We start from the raw sequence: 21,536 nt of genomic DNA, 5'->3' as shown, positions 1-21,536 counted from the left end.
ACCCCATGCAGCCCTGCCATGACACCAGCAGGGCATCTGTCTTGTAGCCCTTGCCCAGGGCTGCTCTGGAGAAGTACTGAGGAAGTTTCCTGTTCTCCCATGAGGCAAAAAGGTTCCAGGTCAGCGTTCCCTGAATGGGCAAAGATGTTGTCAAGAACCAAAGTGTGAATCGCTGACTTGTGAAAAAATGTCTGCTCAGGCACTCTGCTAGGGAGTTTTGCACCCCTGGTAAAATATGCTGCTGATAGTGTTATGAGATGGCTGACCCTCCCTCCACTTGTTTACATAAAATACCCCTATGTTGTCCAATATTATTTGGACATGTCTGGATTGGATGAGTTGGAGAAAGGCATCGCGGGCTCAGTGGACTGCCCAGAGTACTAGTGATGTGACATGCATTCTGGACTCCCATATAGTTCAGAGCCTTGTGCCATACGATTGCCAACATGAGCACCCCAACTAAAGAGGGAGGCATCAGTAATGATGGCTGCCCTCAGGAATTGTGTGAGGAAAGAGATCCCCACCAAAATCTTCTCTGGTTTTGTCCACTAGACGAGAGAGTCTAAAACTCTAAGCAGAACTATTCCCTTGCTGCTTATATTGCCTTTCTCTGTTGAGTACATGGAGAGAAGCCAAGCTTGTAGTCAGCAAGGATGAAGCCTCCCTAACAGAATCACATGTGTATATGAGGCCAAGCAAGAAAAGGCAACTTCTGATTGATGGCCTGGATCTGATAGTGACCTGATGTATGAGAAACCTCTCCAGAGGTAGACATGATTTTGCTGTAGTCGAGTCCAATGTCTTTCCCATAAAACTCATGCAACTCATGGGGGTCAACATGCATTTTTCATGATTGACACAGGGAAGACAGAAGGTTGAGCAGAACACCTCCTGCCTGCTGGAATACCGTGTAAGAATTGTCCATCAATAGAAACTTTTTGACTGAGGATTAAAATATGATGTGGCATTGGATGCTGTAGAAGCTGGGTACCTGGTCTATAAAACCCTCTGTTTCTTGCATGGCGCCTCCTGAGTATACTGGTGGTAAAACAGCTGAGATGCAGTCTTGTCCTATACCCCGGTGTATGGTAAATTAACCTGAGGCTCCTGCACTCTCTCAGGCTGAATCTGTACCTGTACATGAGCTTTTGATATTGTCTGAAGTCATCTGGCAGAGAGGGAGTAGCTGGAGTAACCACCTCATCCAGTGAAGACAATGAAGTTGCTTCCAGAAACAGCGAATCCAGCTCACCTTCCCCTTCCAAGTATTCTGATAGGGCCAGTTGCAAGAGTCCAGGTTATGGCAAATAGGACTCCTGAACTGATCCTGGGTATCTAGCCTAGGGCTCCCACAGCCTCCAATATTAACAGTAGGATGGATCATCTGGCAGAGAACCACCCCAGTTGCAGGGCCTCAGACTCATTTGAAGAGAAAGCCAGATCCCTCACCTGCAGCAGAACCAACAATACCAATGGCTGTGCCTCAAGGCTTGCAGATGGGATGGATACAACTGCCTCATCAAGATGGTCTCTTCTTCTGGTGTATTAAAGTTCCAGAATAGAGATGGTCCTAATAGGAGGGGTGAACGTGGATAGTGAAGAGCAAAGATGTCCTCCAGGAAGACGTAGGTCTCTGATAGCAAATAGACTCTCTTTGTACCTCAGGGCAAAGTCCTCAGAACCAGAGCTTCCCTGGTCATCGTGGTCAGCTCCCTCCAGGGCCAGGTCGCTATCAGTACCGCATCAACTCTAGAAGTGGATGGGAGCATCAGTAGCTGTTTATCCCAAGCCTTCTCCATCGGAGCTCATGTCAAAAACAGTTACTAACTTTTCTGTAACTGTTGTTCTTCAAGATCTGTTGCTCATGTATATTCCACATTAGGTATGCGTGTGCCGCATGCACCATCACTGGAGATTCTTCCCGCAGTGGTATCCATCAGGCCAGCTCTAGCACACACTGATGCCCCATGTTCATACACCAGTCGAAGGGACCCAGACAGCCCCACACCCTCTCCATTCCTTCTTGCCAGCTAACTCTGAAGAGGGGCAGGAGGACAGGTCATGGAATGGACATGAGCAACACATCTTGAAGAACAACAGTTGTGGTAAGGTTAGTAACAGTTTTTTCTTTTTCGAGCGCTTGTTCATGTCCATTCTATGTTAGTTTTTTTCCCCACCACCAAGTTAAATTACAAGTGACCCAAACACAATCATAAAAAGCTATTTGTATAACCTAATCACTTCTTTGACTGGATTTAACATTTGTTTAATGTTTAAAAATAGATAAGATGCTGCTTAAAAATAAGTTTTGTTAAAAAAATAAAGTACATAAAAGCACAGGAGTTGGCAATGCTTTATCACAAGTTTCACTATATTTGGTTTTTCTCTCAAAGTTCACGCTCCTAGAGGCAAGTGACTACATGAAAATCTCAGCATCAATTTAAAAAAAATCTCTAGTCTTCATGCCTGCAGAGAAAAACCCAAGAATGCAAACCAAGTGTACTCTTAAAGGCTCAAAAATTGGAAGGAAATAAAAACACAAAACTGCACTCTTTAAAAATCTCATGATCTGGGGGGATATGTCTGACTCAATTTTTGATAATTTAATGTTGACAATATTGAATGTGTATTTTTCTTTTCTTAAACTACCAACATTTACTTTTTATTAACAGACTGAAGAGGAAGGACAGAGTTGAGTTTTATATAAAAAAAGAACCATAATACTGAATAAGACAGCTTTCCATGGTTTACATATATATCAGTAGCATGCATGGACTGTCTTCAAGTTACCCAAAGTATGAGAGACTTACTAGTAAGGTTCTCCATTTCTCAAAAACTGTTCTTGTTCTTTGGGATCTGCATTTGCCTTTAATTCCTTCACTATTACTCTTGCTACACTAGTACCTGAGTAGATTTCCCCAAGAAGAACCTGAAAAACAAACAATTCTACATTACATAGTTTCAGTCACATTTAAAGAGGAAGTATCCGGTTTCCTGTTATACCTCAATTACAACGCAAAGAAAAAACAAAGCCACTAGAAACATGTGGCTACGGGTGTCTTCTGACTCTTTTCCTAACACATCCAAAGCTTTGATTATTAACCTTCCACACTTAAGAAATTATTCTGACAAGTGATATTAATCCTCTGCATTTAAAAAAAATTATGTATTTTTTTTAAATAAAAATTGGAGATAAAGTGCTTTTTCTAAAAAAGCTGCTAAAATTAAAACAGCGATTTACATGCTCAATCTACTGAAGTGGAATTTCTGACTATTTTAAGTATGTTTTGTTAAGCAGCACTGCATCTGAATTAAAGAGATAGAAAACAAAGTACATGCAAACAGCAATACAAATTAAGTTCTAAAGACAATTTTCTTATTTTGTTATCACTTTGGATAAATATCATTTAAAATGGTAATATAGGTCTCTGCTTAGGAATAAAATCTCAACTGCAGAACTACAATATTAAAGAAGGACTTTTCACCTTTCCAAACCAGCCATTTCCAATTTCTTGAATATAGTTTAGACTCTGACGTGCAACTTGAGACTTTGATCCTTCTGTTATAAAAAAGAAAAAAAACAGACACACATCAAGCCACTCAAAATGGCCAAAAGTACCTACACTACTGTTGAAGAAATAAGGCATGATCCTAAAATGCTAAAAAACATTAGTTCTTACATCAATTACAGCACACTACAATACAAATGCACATATTAAGCTAAGCAGCAGAAATTATTGTTAAACATACAAAATGACAAAAGTATCAAACAAGGCTAACCTAACGACAGATGAACGAAAGCCAAGGCTGACACTTCTCAACTTATTTAGGCTTTTCAACAGATTCAACTAGAAACCAATCCAAGACCAATGAAATATCTTTGCACAATAATGCAAGTTAAGAATGACGTGTAAACTTTAGCTTTCAACACAACCAGATATACTGCAAACCAACAAAAGCAAGAAAGTCAAAACAGCTGAATTTGCATTTATCTCTGTAAATATATCTGCATTAGACAGTTACGGAATCTATTAAATCACTGTTTACAGGAGTCCTACATAAATGGCAGAACACAAGCACACAGCAGATCATGGAATACTCACGGCTTTTACAAGCCCTGATTAGCCACTTTACCAGCAGAGCTCCAGTTCTTTACACACCGACCCTGCTGCTCTAATTGCAGCCTCTACCTACGTGAGGGGAAATTTTCTTTTGTAAAAAACGTACTTCACATGAAAATCCCCCTTGGCCAACTGCTGGGAAATCTGAAACCTTAGCCTTTATCTACACTGGCAAAAATATACCCATAATTCACTGCCAGTGCAGTTCCACTGGTGGTAACAAGAAGTGGCAGGGTAGACAAGGCTCAGATGTGTTCAACCATTTTAACTGGTAAGGAACACAGTGGTAAAGACACCTAAGCCCTGTCGACAGTACAATACAACTTTTGTCACTGGTACCATGAGTTGCTCTAATGGTAGCTCCCATTTTTGCCACTGTAGGCCAGGTCTATACTAGGAGCATTTTACCAGTATAGCTTATTTCAGGCCCTCCTTCCCCTTCCCCAAAGCAAAACATGCAATATATGAAAATGAACAGTTTTGCCAGTACACCTGTCTAAACTAAGGGCTTTTGTCAGCACAACTATGTCAGTCAGGAATCATACGTCATCACAATTCTAACCAATACAGCTATAACAGTAATAGTTTGTAGTGTAAGACCTTGCCATGGAAACAATATTGGGAGAGGCAGCAATCTGCTGAGGTGACAACAGTCTCTCCTTTTGGGAAAGTAAAGGGGGGGGGGAGAGTGTTAAATCAAATGCTGAGATTTTGTGATCCTAGTCAGTTTTGCTTAAGAGTCAGCTCTGCAGAGCTTAAAGAAGCAGCTGATTAATCCTAATCAGTTTTCCTTTACAGCACTCAACTCTGTTTAAAAATAAGCAGGACAAAAAAAACAATACAAATAAAACCACCCAGGTACAAAGAGACAAACAGCACAAAAAGAGGGGGAAATGCAAATATCAGCAAATAGGCAGAAGAAAGAGGGCAAGAAAGGGAAAACAGGCCTCTTTCAGAAAGTCTCCTGCTTTTTAGATCTTTAACCTCACGGATCTAAGATTTTTGATTTGCTGTTTTGTTTTTTTTCTTGGGGGGGGCGAGGGGAAAGAGAGGGAAGGGGCGAGAATTGAGTGCTTGCAGTAAGTTGTCCCACACAGGGTTTAAAAGTTCCCTCGCTGAGAGCTGATCAAAAGTGCTTAGGTGAGTGCCATCAGCTTCTGCTAAAGCTAAGCTTGACCCAAACAAAAATTTTCAAGACCTTAAGGTTGCAAAGACATACTCAGTTCATATTAGGAAGTCTAACTAATACAATGCTTTTTTCTTCTACAGACAGATCCAGAGCATCTATTGCTGCTCATATTCTTCCTCAGCCTGCAGAAGAATGAACGTTAACTAGCCTTGTCAGGTTCCACTGCTGATTATCGGAATCTCATGAGAAACAGTAAAACTGATAGTTATTTTCATTCTGCTGGTGTTGGGAAAAACTAAGAGCAACAGCAAAGGAAAGCAGTAGACCTGTTCACCAGAAAGATTTTTTTTTATTATTTTTTTATTTTATTTTTAATGGAGTCTGAGAGATGCGTTGAGTAGCAGAGACTCCTCTCATTGTAACAGGAGGAACAACCGTCTTTCTTCACCCTTGTACAAAGAAACTGGGAGAAGGCACAGGAGACTGAAGGGCACCTTTAAGCATAAAAACCTACTATCTGGAGAAAGATAAAAATTGGACTCAGAATTAGGGTCCAAAGAGAGAACCCTAATATCAAATCCCAGCACCTTCCGATTTTCACAGTAGCTGACTTTTCATCTGTTATTGTCTCTGGACATAAGACCCTCTCAAATCCCACCTTTTGTATTAGCCTGTGTCTAGTAAGTTTAGTCTTTTGACAATTAAGGCTTAGAAATTTCTGCTAGATATCTGCCGGTAGGGCATGAGACTGTGTAAGCGATAAAATAAAGATAAACAGGAACACATAAGGCACAAAAGTTTTGTGAGAAAATATAAGAGAACAGACAAACAGCACAACTTTGAGAAACAGAAGGGTGGTGAGAATGGCAGGAATGTGCGTAAAACAACTCAGAAAGAAATACCCATGATCTAATATAAGAAAAAGAAAAAGTAGAGTGAAGTCAGGAGGGGAAAAGAGGAAAAGCAAATGCTATAGTGACAGTAAGTAGGCCTGACTGAACACTATCTGACAAAGATATTTACTGAATTGCACCGAACAGGATTAATTTTTTTCTACTGTTTGGTCAGACTTAGTAGTAATATTTTTAAAAGCATAAACAGGAAGGTTTTTTTTAAACACACATAGTATACAAATGCTTTTTCCTTTTAAAGTTGAAGGGGGTGTAAACTAGTGGGGATGGCAGTAGGCTTAGTATACAAGCTAGCAGTAGTTGAGTTCATTTTTCAAGCACGGATTTACATACACAGACGAAGGAGGCTGACTGCCAGAACTCCCAGAAATCTTATAATTGGACCCTGATCAATTAAGAACAGTCACCATTGATCTGTAGTTTGGAAGGATCTTTAAGCCTTCTTCAGCATGTGAATTCCAGACATGATAGACTAGGACAGTTCCGGTGGAACTGTTATATTCCACTGTATCAAGGCCTAGAGTTCACTGATTTGTGAACCACAACAAAAGCGTATCATTTCACAGCACATCATGCAAATATATCTGCAGTACTTACAGATTTAACACATGGGCTCAAACACCTTTAAATTACACTGATTATTGTACATATTATACACAGTGGGCGTGACAATTCCTAGACATTTCTAAGCCATTTCTACTCCATACAAAATGCTCCAAAGGTATTAGCCTACTTTACAGTCTGGATCAATGGCCTTTAAAAAGCTGTGTAAAAAAATAGGTATCTTCTGATAAGAGAGCAAAAAGGCACCTGAAATCACTATGGTTTACAATTCTCACTATTAACTTCAAAGCTTCCAAGCATTTCAAAGGCGCAATCCAGTTCATGCATTTGCCTAGAGAAAATTCTTGTGGCAAAGTTAGACATTCTCATGGAATCATTGGTAACCTGGAAAGACCACATTAATAGGTAGCAGATATATAGAAAATTCAGCATGCACACTACTGAAATATAAAGTAATGTATTTCTTAAGCAAAAATGTTAGAAGTCATTTAGTTAATGGTTTTCTTTTTAAAACTCTGGATAGTTACTGAAGTCTTCTTTGGGTCTCCTCTCTAAACACTTGCAGTTGGCCATGGTTGCATTGCCAGAGAGATTTCTTTGTATTAATCAGAAGTGTTATGTGCAACTGGAAATAATAATTCCATATTTTATATTAAATAGTAATTTGTGCATAATATTTGAGATGCTGCAATTCAGTTAAAGGTAACTACTATATGGGGCCTGTGCCTTTTTTGTTGTTGCTGTTGTTTTTTGGAAAGTATACATGAAACCATTTTAATCACAGGGGGAAAATTAATCTGATTCCATTTTTCAGCATCATCCTCACAGATTTGAAGCAAAGGATGTTCACAGTAAAAATAAGCTAATGGTGTGACAAACAGGGTTACAGATACAAGTTTCAGATCACCCCAAAAATCTGCTAAAATGAAGCTCAGTCTTGCTCCCACTTAAGTCAGTGGCTAAAATTCTACTAGCTTCATTGGGAACAGACCCTGGTCCATGAACCAGGACTATTAAGAGGCAAAAATTATACATGGCCAAACTAAGTATCTTCATCTAGTCCTTTTTTTTTAATATTAGTTTAAGAGTGGAAAAAGACATATTTTAATATATTTACTATGCACTTTAATTGTTGAAAATTTAGATTCTGTAAACTATTTTATAGCTGATTTCTGAAGAGAGAAAATATGAATAAATTTTATTTTGTATTTAACAGAAAAACAATTTTTTCTGGATTTCATAAAGTTCTAATGCTGCAATAAAAATAATTTACAAATAAACATTTGCCTAGACTCAGTAAACTCTTTAGTAAATAAACAACAGATTTGTGTAATATACACAGTATAAACAAGATTCACATATGAATACTATATTTCAGATACTAGAATTCTAGATGAATATCACTTGATCATCTTCAGTTTCATAGTAAAAAAAGGTTCACATCACCTGCAGGAGGCTGAAACTGGGATGGAGCTGGTAAAGCAATGGTCGGAACTGAAAGAGTAAACACTTCTGCCGGAGACTGAACAGATGGGGTATCTTCTGCTGGTGGTGTAAAATCTATTTCATCATCAAAATTATCTTCAAATTCCTGCAAGAGCAAAGATTTTAGGAAACCACAATACAAGGAGTCTTACTGCCTTCAAACTGGAAGACTAATAAATTCTTTCACAATGCATCAGATTTGAACATGAAAACTTGATTATATCACAATTATTAACTCCGAGGTGACAAATACCCCATTCAGAGACAATTGCAATGTGTGTTATAATATATTTAACTGGTTTTGATTAAAAAAATTCATTCAGATCTAATCTCTTTTCAAATTCTCTAGCAGTTGAACAAATTTATTCTTGTCAACAAACGACTTCCATTTTAAAAAAGGACTTCGTTTGAAAACAAGATTCCCCGGAGGCCCTGCATTTCCAAAACCAATCAGTAGCAATAACTTTATTCTTTTCTCATTTAATCACAATATTATAAGGCAGAAGCATTGCTAGTCTGATATGCTAAAAATTACAGAAAGATTTCAAAAGATGTTGCCCCAAATGATGCAAATAACTTGATCAAACATCTACATTATCTCAAAGCAGCTGAGCCCTAAGCTTCACTTCCAATGAATAAAACGTAATTCCAAATTCACAGAGGTCACAAAGATAACTGTATTTGAATACTAATCAGAATTTTTCCACTAGGCAGAGTTTAGCTATTGTTAAGTAAGTCATTAGAAGGTACAACCTAACAGAAGTTCTGTAATCCTGTCAATAAGTAAAAATGGCAATTAGACAAACAAAACAAGGACAATACAGGAAGAACTGATCTTTATCATATAGTCTTGCAAAGTACTAAACTACTAGTAAAATTATTAGCAAATATATACACTTATGGTAACTTTTTACTGTAGTAAATTACAAGTAACTTGCTATAGTATGCACTCTGGGCCAAGTTCTGCACTTATTTGTGTTCAATGGTGTTGCACAGCATGCAAGCAAGTGCAGAATTTGGCCATTTCAGGGGAGGAAAAATGTTTAAATCACATCCATTGTAGAGCAATATTCTGAATCATTTGTACGTTAGTTATATCATTATCCATCCCAGATTACTTTTGTATCATTTTTAACTTCGATGCTTACCTTAAAGTCTATCTCTGGATCCTTACAGCAGGACACACAGTTCACAAGCAGTATTACCAGGACTACTAAACTACATGCAGCCAAAGCCACAAAAGAGGAAGAAACTTCAGCTGCAGCTATTTCCCCTAGAAATAAACACACATGCAGTTTTAAACAAATTTATTTAAGTCTTAAAGTTTAAAACCTTTTAAAACATGCAAAATAAATAGTGACTGGCAATGTAAGATACAAATGAGTTTTAGGGTATATGTCCATGCTGCAATTAAACATCTATGACTGACCTATCAGCTGACTTGGGCTTGCCGGGCTGTAAAACTGCAGTATAGACATTTGGGCCCAGGCTGGAGCCCAGGCTCCAGGACCCACCCCCTTGTGGGGTTTCCGAGGTTCAACCCAAGCCCAAACACCTTTACTGTAATTTTATACCCTTAGTGCCCGGGTCAGTTGATGTCGGTCAGCCAAGGTATTCGACTGCAGTGTAGATGTACCCTAAGTGCTTATGATAATTCCTGCTCACATCCAAAGAATTAAGTTTGGCTTGTGGAGAAATATGACATATTAGCAAATATCTAGAAGTTTTTTCACTTTCCTTTACAGCACTGCACATGTACAATCGATTAGGATCAACTGCTTTTTAGTAGGGACTTTATGAGAAATGTCCAAAAATACTGCCTATAGAGAAACTGGGTCATCACATACATAGTCACAGATTTGCATGGCATTTTACCAAATAAATAAAGCAGAAGAGCTTGGATTGTATGAAGGAGAAATTATTGGGGCTAAGTAAAAAATACTAATAAAAAAAATCAGGGAAGTAATTAGATTTAAGCTGAGGGTTACTTTCAAGGCAAGAACGAGGAGTCTGAATTTTATTTGGGAGGCCAGAATGCCAGTGAAGAGATTTTCAGAGAGGATGCCTGCTGTGACAGGACCCTAGTATTGAACTCAGGCCTGCTGGGTATCTAAACCACATCCCACAGCCTCTGTGCCATGGCAGTAATGCTGAGCCACTGCCCCAACCAGCAGCCTTAGCTCTAAGGGTGTACAGTTCCAAAGGAATCACACTCCAGACCCCTGATTGGCTGGACAGGCAGCATTCCCATTGGATACCTGGACTATATAAACACCCCAACAGGAAGAGGAAGCTGTTGGAGCAACATGTTCTTGCCTACCGGTTGCTGCCTAGAGCACCTGGCCTTCTTGCCCTGCTGCCCCATCTGACCTTGCCTACCTATCTTGACATCCCAGCCCTTAGAACTAGATCTCCCAGCTACAAACAAGAACTCCCTGTAAGAACTCCGACCATAGCTCTGTACTGCCTCTAATAGCAGCTGACCTCCTGAATACCAGACCACCCATGCACCATTTGAGCACGGCTCTGGACTTCCCCTAACCCACTTCAGGCACTGGGCATGAGTTTGCTCACACTGCTCAGTCTCCTCCTAAGCTCATCCTACTCCAAAATGGTATGGACCCAATAGGTATGGCATCAAAGGATCCCGAGGGGATGCTGAGCCCCCAGGAGCGGATCACCCACTTATAGGCAGGAAAACCAAACCTTACAGGACACTATGGACCAGTTTTGAGCAGAAAACCACACTTTTCAGGAACAGATTACAGAATTACAAGCAGGAATGCCTTTCCCAGGTCAGTGTCGCCTTCTGAACCTGAACGCATGGCATCTTTACCAGACTGCCAAGACAGGACCTGTATCCAGTTTTGAGGGTTTGTGAAGTAGTGCAGGATCCATTTCCTGCTATGGCTCAACATATACAGGACGGACCAGGCAAAGGTGGGACAGATCATCAGCCTTTTAACAGGCAAGGTCCTAGAGTATGTGTTCTCTCTGCTAGCCATACTGGCTAGCTGGGACACCTTCCTCAGGACCTTCACAGCAATTTTCTTTGACCCTCACTGGGCTCACCCAGAAGAGGCAGCCTTATAGAGAGTCTATCAAACCTCAGGGTCAGCTGCAATGTATGCAGCTCATTTCCAATGTCTAGCAGCAGACACGCCTTGAATGAGTCAGACCAGCTACACCAATTCTGTCTTGGTCTCAGCAAGGAAATAAAAGACGAGCTTGCACACACAGAGTCTCCAGTGGGTCTAGATACATTTATTGAGCTTTGATCTGAATCAACACAAGATACAGTGAGCAGCAACTCAAGAGAAGAGGGATTCCACCCACAGCCAACCTCTGCAAAGGTCCACTCACCTAAGCCCATACAAGTGAACTCAGCACAAGCCCAAGTGGGAAAATCGATGGCAATAAAACTTGTGCGGTGGCAACTATCTGCCAAGTCCCTGAACCACATGGCCCTAGGAAAAAGACCACTCCAAGCCACAATAAAGAGGTTGAGCCTGGGCAATACCAGGAAAGCCCCAGGAAACCCCCTCCCGCAACCCATACCACACATTCCACCCAATACGTAGAAGTTGTCCCTATACTTAGAGCTCCAGTTGCAACTCTGTCTTTAGGATTCCCAACAGGTACCTCTCCCCTAGCAAGTCCTGATTATCACCTGCCTCAGAGTCAATTTCATGGATGTGGCTCAAATACCCATACAGTCAAATGCCACCACTGATTTAGTCAAAACAGTTGACTGTTCACTGCTCACCTCTGGTCCAGTCAAACAAGAAACTACAGTTTCGGAGGTGATGGCTGGGGAGCACCATGAGCCCTTCCAGTTCAGCCTGACCCAGTCCCTACATTTGCCTTTCATTCTCTGAATCCCTGAATTGGTGAAACATGACCCAAATATCTCCTGGCAACAGCAAATCGACGACATTTAACTCTGAGTTTTGCTAGGACAACTGCCTCTCAACTTCCAAATTTGACTCCCCAGAACCTCAGATTGGATGCCTTGCCCAGACTCCAAAAACAGGGAGAGATGCTCAAGCAACACAGTGGGCTTCTCTGCTGCTAGGGTCAGCCATCGCTTTCCCCACAAAGTACCAAGAATTTTCAGATGCATTCAAAAAACAAAACACAGACACTACCCCCTCAGCAGGAATACACCTTCCCAATTAACTTACAACCTGGAACCAAGACTCCATTTGGGCAAATGTACCCCATGTCAGAGCCTGAATTAACTGCCATTAACGACTATTTTTATCTGGCATTCCACCTTCCCATCAGGGCCTCTGTCCTCTGAAAAAGAAAAAGAAAGACTGCTCCCCAAGACTATGTATGGACTACAATGCCCTAAATAAAAATCACAGTGCAAAATTGATACCTGCTACATCCCAGAGCTCCTGGATCAAGTAAGAGCAGCTAGAGTATTACCAAGTTAAACATCAGAGGGGCTTAAAACCCAGTTACAATCCAGTCCAGAAATCACTGGAAAACTGACTTTTGAACTCAGGATGGCCATTATGAATATCTACTGATGCCTTTCAGAGTTACTAATGCATCCACAATCTTTCAGCATCTAATAAATGATGTCTTATGGGATATGCTAAACTGCTGTGTGGACACCTACTTAGATGACATCCCAATTTACTCTGAAGACCAGTCTATGCAAAACCAGCATGTGCACAACATTCTAGAAAAAAAAACTTTGCCAACATGGGCTCCATGCTAACCTGGAGAAATGCATCTTCGATCAGCCCATCAAATTCTTTAGGCTACATTCTGCCTGCAAAGGGAGTTCACATGGAGATCAGAAAGCACTGTGATTGGGCAACACCCCAAAGCATTTGAGAAATTCAACATTTCAATGGATTGGCAAATTTCTATAGACATTTTATACAGGACTACTCCTGAATCCTAGCCCCTACAAGATCTTTGCTGTGGAACCTCGCCAAGTTTGCTTGGAAACCAGAAGCCCAAAGAGGCTTCAAACATTTGAAGACAGCATTTACTCCCACACTCAGCCTCTTACACCCTGATCCAAGCCAGCCATTCATCCTGGAAACTGATTATTCTAATGTCATTATCAGGCAGCACTGTCACAGAAACAGGGCCTCGACAAAAGTTCAGCCTTGTGCTCTCACATTCTAAAACTAATTATCAGATTTCAGACGAGGAGCTACTTTCCATCAAAGCAGCTTTCAAGACCTGGAGGCATTACCTAGAACAGTGGCTCACAACCTTTCCTGACTATGTACCCCTTCCCAGGAGTCTGATTTGTCTCGCATACCCCACATTACACATCACTTAAAAACTACTTGCTTACAAAATCAGACATCAAAATACAGAAGTGTCACAGGACACTATTATTGAAAAATGGCTTACTTTCTCATTTTTACCATATACACCTCTTCCCGATATAATGCCACCCGATATAACACAAATTCAGATATAACGCAGTAAAGCAGCGCTCAGAGGGGGCGGGGCAGTGTGCTCTGGCGGATCAAATCAAGTCTGCTATAACGCGCTTTCACCTGTAACGTGGTAAGGTTTTTTGGCTCCCGAGGACAGCTTTATATCGAGGTAGCAGTGTAATTATAAAATAAATCAATTGGAATATAAATACAGTACTTATATTTCAGTGTATAGTATATAGAGCAGTATAAACAAGTAATTGTATGAAACTTGAGTTTGTACTGACTTCGCTAGTGCTTTTTATGTAGCCCATTGTAAAACTAGGCAAACATCTAGATGAGTTGATGTACCCCCCAGAAGGCCTCTCTGTACCCCCAGGGGTACCTGTACCCCTGATTGAGAATCACTAACCTAGAACAGTGGTTCTCAACCTTACTGGTTTTAGGACCCATTTGTAAATGTTTGTGGCCTCTTGCAACCCATCTGGGGGTAAAGGCTCATGGGTGGTTTTGGTCAGGTCCTGGCCCGAGGGGGGTGAGAGATCCTGCCCAGCACTTACCCTACACTGGCAGCTCCTGTGCGGTGTGGCTGGCTGGGCTTGGCTTGGCTCTCCACTCCGGGCATTGTAACCTCCAGGGTTGCAGTGCCACTCAGTTTTGACCTCATTCCCCTGACTGGACCAAATTTGTCAGAGTGGAATTGTGACCCGGCTCACAGGGTTGCAGGGCCACTCACTCAAGTTTGGCCTACCCGGATTGCCATAATCATGACTGCTGGGCCAAACCTGAGTTGCCACTGGGACCCCAGAGGTTGCAGTGCATAGAGCAGGGAGGTGAGCCCCAGCCAACCAAGTGCGACATAATATAATAAAAAAATAATAATAATTGGAGATATACCTATCTCCTAGAAATGGAAGGGACCTTGAAAGGTCATCAAAGTCCAGCCCCCTGCCTTCACTAGCTGGACCAAGTACTGATTTTTGCCCCAGACTCCTAAGTGGCCCCCTCAAGGATTGAACTCACAACCCTGGGTTTAGCAGGCCAATGCTCAAACCACTGAGCTATCCCTCCTCCCTGACATGAGCCAGAGGAGTTGTCAGATGACCCTTTGAAACATTCTAGCAACCCAATGTTGAGTCCCCACCCACAGGTTGAGAAACCCTGACCTAGAAGAAGCCAGATGCCCAGTTAAAATGTTCACGGATTACAAAAATCTAGAATATTTGTACACTGCTAAAGCCCTAACCCAACAACAGTTAAGCTTGGATCTTTCTTCAAGATTTGATTTCACTATCACCTACTGCCCTGCTCCCGCAACAGGAAGGCAGACAATCTGCTCCACAACAGGGAAAATGCCAATGATCCTAAAAGATCCTATGAGGAGCCTCCCGGCATCCTGAAACCACACCATTTCCTTGGAGGCTCACCAAACCTCAGGAAAAGCTCACACAAAAGGATTAAGTTCTCCTTGTTCATTGGTGTATTTATGTCCCTGAGTAAAGCCCCCATTTGTCATAGTGCATCTGTGACAATGTCCCTTAGCCCAGAGACTTTAGCCAAGCAAAGACTACTTGCATGGCATATCAGTCGTTCTGGTGGCCAAAGTTCCAATTTGACATTCAGGTCTCCATTAGGTCTTGTGATGCCTGCAGCTGTACCAAAGTGCCCTAAATAAAACTCTGGTATATTAATACCTGCCAAGACCCCCTCAAGGCCTTTGGCCAGTATTACAACACACTTCATCATCAAGAACCTGAGACACCAAACCATATCGATAGTAATGGATTAATTGACAAAAGCAATGCCTTTTGTCAATGGGACACATCTTCCCACAGCCAAGGATACTGCTAGTCTCCTCATTGCACATGTTTTCCCTCTACGGCAGGGGTGGGAACCTATGACCCACGGGCTGGATCCAGCCCATTGCTTAATTTCATCTGGCCTGCAGCAAGTATTTCTAAATACTGACTAATCCTATGACAGTAGCCTATGGGGGGGTGGAGGAGACAGTGGCAGGGACAAGGAAGGAGGTAAGCTGCAAACAGCAGCTGTAATAGCAATGCGGGGCAAGGTGGAGCCTCCAGCCACTCTAGTGTGTTATGACCCCACAACGGCTGGTGCTGGAGCCCAGGAGCACATACCTTGTCCCTGGCCCTCGCGTGCTTCCAGCGCTCTAGTGTGGAGCAGCCAGTAGTGTCCCCAAGCCCACGTGTGCCTACGGTGGTGTTCAGTTGCAAGGGCTGTCGTGTGAAAAACTGCTATCTGACTGAATTTGCAACCTCAGCCATGACACTAAAAAAGCAGGTGAGTTGAACGTTTTATATTTCTCTCTAAAAAAATAAAATAAAGCAAGTTGCTTTTTACTCGGGTGTGGCCTGCGACTGATTTTTTCTGTGGGTCAATGGTCCGTGATAGAAAAGAGGTTCCCACCCTTACTCTACAGCCTTCCAAACTACATCACTTCAGACCGAGGGTCCTACTTCATATCTCAGGTTTGGCAGGAGGCATGCCACCTACTAGAAGTGCATGTCTATTCATCAACTGCCTACCATCCACAAATAAACAGTCAATCAGAAAGACTGAACCAGGTACTGGACCAATACCCGCAATGCTTCACAAATTATCACCAAAATTACTGGGCTTTACTGCTTCCATATGCACAATTCTTGTACAACAATGCAGACCATGCCTTGACCAAGATGAGCCCACTTTTTGCCACTTATGGATTCCACCTCTGTTCCCAGCCCACACTACTGTGGAAGTAGGGAAAGAATTGAGGATTTGTAGGGGATCTTAATGCATGTCAGTCTGTTAGCAAGAGTTAGGCCAGCTGTAACCCTAATGACACGAGATTTGTAGAAGCGAGGTTAGTGTGAGGCGAGTAGGAAAGAACTGTGTGAGAAGTTATCACGACCTTGCACTAATAATTAAATATGTAGACTGGCGCCCAACATGAGGAAAATAAGATAGCAGGATAGCCTATGTATAAACAAAATGCAGTTGTTGCTCATTATTGTCTATATTATTGCTTGTTATTGTCTGTAACAAAGGTATAAATACTTGCTGTAATTGTTTACCTGTGGAGAGACTTGTCCGGGACTGGGGCGACCCAGTGTCCTAGGGCACTCCCTCCCTCTATTGCAATTGCTGGAGTTAGAATAAAGTATTTGGCCATGTCTACATCTAAAATTCTGCAGCGCTGGTAGTTACAGCTGTATTAGTACAGCTGTATAGGGCCAGCGCTGCAGAGTGGCCACACTTACAGCAACCAGCGCTGCAAGTGGTGTTAGATGTGGCCACACTGCAGCGCTGTTGGGCGGCTTCAAGGGGGGGTTCGGGGAACGGGAGAGCAAACCAGGAAAGGAGACCAGCTTCGCCGCGGTTTGCTCTCGCGTTCCCCGAACCCCTCTGCAAACCGCAGGGAAGGAGACCTGCTTGCTCGGGGTTCGGGGAACGAGAGAGCAAACCGGGAAAGGAGACCAGCTTCGCCGCGGTTTGCTCTCGCGTTCCCGAACCCCCTGCAAACCGCAGGGAAGGAGACCTGCTTGCTCGGGGTTCGGGGAACGAGAGAGCAAACCGGGAAAGGAGACCCGCTTCGCCGCGGTTTGCTCTCGCGTTCCCGAACCCCCTGCAAACCGCAGGGAAGGAGACCTGCTTGCTGGGGGAACGGGAGAGCAAACCGCGGCGAAGCTGGTCTCCTTTCCCGGTTTGCTCTCGCGTTCCCGGAGCCACCCAGCAAACCGCAGGGAAGGAGACCTGCTTGCTCGGGGCTCCGGGAACTAGAGAGCAAACCGGGAAAGGAGACCCGCTTCGCCGCGGTTTGCTCTCGCGTTCCCGGAGCCACCCAGCAAACCGCAGGGAAGGAGACCTGCTTGCTCGGGGCTCCGGGAACTAGAGAGCAAACCGGGAAAGGAGACCCGCTTCGCCGCGGTTTGCTCTCGCGTTCCCGGAGCCACCCAGCAAACCGCAGGGAAGGAGACCTGCTTGCTCGGGGCTCCGGGAACTAGAGAGCAAACCGGGAAAGGAGACCCGCTTCGCCGCGGTTTGCTCTCGCGTTCCCGAACCCCCTGCAAACCGCAGGGAAGGAGACCTGCTTGCTGGGGGAACGGGAGAGCAAACCGCGGCGAAGCTGGTCTCCTTTCCCGGTTTGCTCTCGCGTTCCCGGAGCCACCCAGCAAACCACAGGGAAGGAGACCTGCTTGCTCGGGGTTCCGGGAACGCGAGAGCAAGCTGGGAAAGGAGACCAGCTTGATTACCAGAGGCTTCCTCCTTCCACGGAGGTCAAGAAAAGCGCTGGTAAGTGTTTACATTGGATTACCAGCGCTGGATCTCCAGCGCTGGATCCTCTACACCCGAGACAAAACGGGAGTACGGCCAGCGCTGCAAACAGGGAGTTGCAGCGCTGGTGATGCCCTGCAGATATGTACACCTTCAAAGTTGCAGCGCTGTAACTCCCTCACCAGCGCTGCAACTTTCTGATGTAGACAAGCCCTTTGATTTTGCTGCACCCAAACAAAAAGCGAGAACTGAGTTTTTCTCCGACACTACCCATAGCACTCATAGTTCCTACTGCCTTAGATCTGGGTCATCATATTCATCAAACACAGGAAGAGCTGAAACAAAACAGATGCAGCCAAGGCACTATACAAACATCATGCTCACCATTGCCGGCAGGAGAGCTCTACATTTGCAGTAGGGCTGAAGGTATGGCTAATGGACAAATAATTCAAAATGAATAGATTGCACATAAGCTGGATCACGAGCATCGAGGACCCTACCAGATCCGCAGGCAAATCAACTCGGTAACCTTTGAACATCAACTTCATCACTTCCTGAAGGTGTGCTCTGGACTGCTCCAACCTGCTTCAGCCACTGGGCATTACATGATATTACAATCACACTCAATCATTTTGTAGTGAAGCTGAAGGTGATTCAAGTGTTAGGAAGGCCAAAGAGATGAAGCGAAGATATAGAACTGAACAAGATTTTTACAGTGCGAACAGAGGAATGAGAGCATCTTAAACATCAGGGACAAAACTGACAGAATTTAGGGATCATGTTCATAAGACAGAACAAGAGAAAGGAGCCAAATATAACACCAAACTTGCTGACATGTGGAAAGAGAGACTAATAAACATATTGAAAATGATAAAATAAGAGAGAATGATTAGTTCAGTTTTTGACACAGCTTGAGCTTGCAGATGAGTCTTAAGATCATATAGGACACCATAAGGTTTGGAAAGCATGAGCATAGGCACGACAGAGATGACTATGGTAGACTGCTGGGAGCCAAAGCTGCTGTGAAACAGAGCAAGAGTGAAGAGGAGAAAGCCAAAAGGGGAACAGAAGGGCAATACAAAAACCAGGTTAGTGGACATGTACAGTAGATAGAATTCAGGTCAGCAAAAGTTATTTCAATGTAGGTCAAACTTGCTTAGAAGTCTTCAATTGGTTCTCAGTTGTCATAAATTATATCATGAACGAACAAACTCAGGACATATCTCTAGCTGGAAGATGACAGTTATGTGGGAAAGCTGGTATAGAACACTGCTTTTCTATTCGCAATGATAGCCCTTATGAGAGATAAGGTGGGTGATGTAATCTTTTATTGGACCAACTTCTGTTGGCAAACCAGACAGGGTTTTGAGCTTACACAGAGCTCTTCTCCTTCAAGGGTATGGCTACACTTGCAAGTGTACAGCGCTGCTGCGGGAGCACTCCCACGGCAGCGCTTTGAAGTGTGAGTGTGGTCCCAGCACCAGCGCTGGGAGAGAGCTCTCCCAGCACTGCATGTACTCCACCTCCCCGTAGGGATTAACTTACAGCGCTGGGAGCCGGGCTCCCAGTGCTGGGGCACTGTTTACACTGGCGCTTTATAGCGCTGTAACTTGCTGCACTCAGGGGGGGTGTTTTTTCACACCCCTGAGCAAGAACGTTGCAGCGCTGTAAAACGTCATTATAGCTAAGGCCCAAGTCTTGGAAAGGTACTCAGAGTACTACAGCTATATACAAGGTGGAACAGACCATTAAGCAAATAAGTTAACATGTTGCAAGAGACCATTAAAGGTGAAGTGGGCAGTTAATACCTCACAGTCCTAAACCAAAGGAGCACTAGTGAGTTACATATTGTTCTATTGAGCCATAAATCCAATGTCTTTTTACTGAATCCATGATTTTTAGTGTCCAACAATCCATGGCTAAACTGGAGAGTTGCAGCAGTGGTGGTGGATTTACAGCGCTGCAACTTAATAACTGTCCACACCTGCAAGGCACATCCAGCGCTGCAACTCCCTGGCTGCAGCGCTGGCTGTACACCTGGTCTGCTTGGGGTATAACGATTGCAGCGCTGGTGATGCAGCGATGCTCGTCAAGTGTGGCCACCAAAAGCGCTGTTATTGGCCTCCAGGTTATTAGGAGGTATCCCAGAATGCCTGTTCACAACAAACCGGAAGACCGGGCTCCCAGGAGCTGCTTATCTAAAAAACAAACACTGCTCCTGTTTGCTAGAGAAGAGGCAGGGGAATTGCTTTGGAACGTTCACAGCTGTTTACTTCAGTAGAGAAGCCACAGGGCAGAGGGGGAGGGAGGAGTCCGTGTTGGAGCTCAGAGTGCATAATTTGCATTTAGAGAATAAGAGAGGGGTGGAGGAAGGGCTCGAAACTTTTAAAGTGATTGCAGGTTGGTGATGTGTATCCTTAGATCCAGTCCTTAGAACTTGCAAGGCAGGGAGCTGACAGCTCCAAAAATCCACTCTCTCTCCCCCACATCCCCCTCTTTTGAAAAGCACGTTGCAGCCACTTGAACGCTGGGATAGCTGCCCACAATGCACCACTCCCAACAGCACTGCAAATGTGACCCACTGCAGCACTGGTAGCTGTCAGTGTGGCCACACTGCAGCGCTGTCCCTACACAGCTGTACGAAGACAGCTGTAACTCCCAGCGCTGCACACCTCCAAGTGTAGCCATACCCAAAGTTATGCTTTCAAGCTTTTTAAAGCATTGTGCAGGTTTCCTTTCATGATATGGACCAACACAGTTACAACACTGCAAACAAGAATGCTACCCCTTGTCATTTGTCTCACATTCATGAACACAAGTTATTCAAAACATTTTAAAAAGGTTAAGGAAATACAAACATGAGCATGAGAGTTAGCATAATTGACCATAAATCTGAAGGATAAATCTGAGTTGTTACAATGCAAAATGTCAAGGCATATAGTCTTTCAGGTTGCAGATGAATGGCCAATTATCAGAGCAAGGCAAGGACTTTGCATGTGCACCAAAGTACACGTAATGAAAACCCTTATAAAATGTGAGTAAGGGTTATTTAGGGGAGTATAGGAAGTAGAGCTGTCAATTCATCTCAAACAGGAGAGTGCAGAAAGCCAGTATATCAATGCCCGTTGTATTCCTCCAAACAAAGGTAGGGTGACCAGATGTCCCAATTTTATAGGGACAGTCCCGATATTTGGGGCCTTTTCTTATATACACTCCTATTACTCCCCACCCCCATCCCAATTTTTCACAGTTGCTGTCTGGTCACCCTAAACAAAGGGGTTAAAGCCAGTGCATACTCTCAGTTGCAGACTCACCAGTTCTGCCAGTGTTTTGCCGCAGAATGTCAGTACTCCACCGCACAAAGTGATTCAACATTTCCTTTTGTTGCCTCCCTGTAAACTTTTCCTTTCTACTCCAACACGTCAATACATAATGATTCTATGACTTTTCTAACCTTGCATATGCAGCAAAGGAATACCTGATCTGGTCAGGAGAACACATTTTCAATTAGAAAATATTAATGTTTATTTGGAAGTCTTGAGTGACTGCTAAGTTAACTTCCCATTTACTTTTAATACTAAGTAACCATTGTAATACACAAAAATCCTGGAATGGGCTGGGGAGGGACAGCTGG

General features: G+C 43.2%; 1 protein-coding gene across 2 annotated transcripts in view; it reads right to left on the bottom strand.

Annotated features, from left to right (window-relative positions):
* Window positions 1-21,536, bottom strand: part of LMTK2 (lemur tyrosine kinase 2) — an 83,844-nt gene that overhangs the window by 46,311 nt on the left and 15,997 nt on the right. The window contains exons 2-5 of one of the 2 annotated variants that reach the window (XM_030577220.1): window positions 9,359-9,483; window positions 8,172-8,316; window positions 3,486-3,559; window positions 2,811-2,929 (exon numbers count right to left, since the gene is read on the bottom strand). In XM_030577220.1, coding sequence (XP_030433080.1) covers window positions 2,811-2,929; window positions 3,486-3,559; window positions 8,172-8,316; window positions 9,359-9,483 — 463 coding nt within the window. Of the gene's footprint in view, window positions 1-2,810; window positions 2,930-3,485; window positions 3,560-8,171; window positions 8,317-9,358; window positions 9,484-21,536 lie in introns of those variants that run through there. The other variant, XM_030577221.1, reaches the window with a different exon arrangement.

Source organism: Gopherus evgoodei, chromosome 10 (genome assembly GCF_007399415.2).
Source record: "Gopherus evgoodei ecotype Sinaloan lineage chromosome 10, rGopEvg1_v1.p, whole genome shotgun sequence".
Lineage (NCBI taxonomy): Eukaryota > Metazoa > Chordata > Testudines > Testudinidae > Gopherus > Gopherus evgoodei.
Note: the sequence above shows the minus strand (reverse complement) of the source record. Positions and strands in the feature narration are given on the sequence as shown.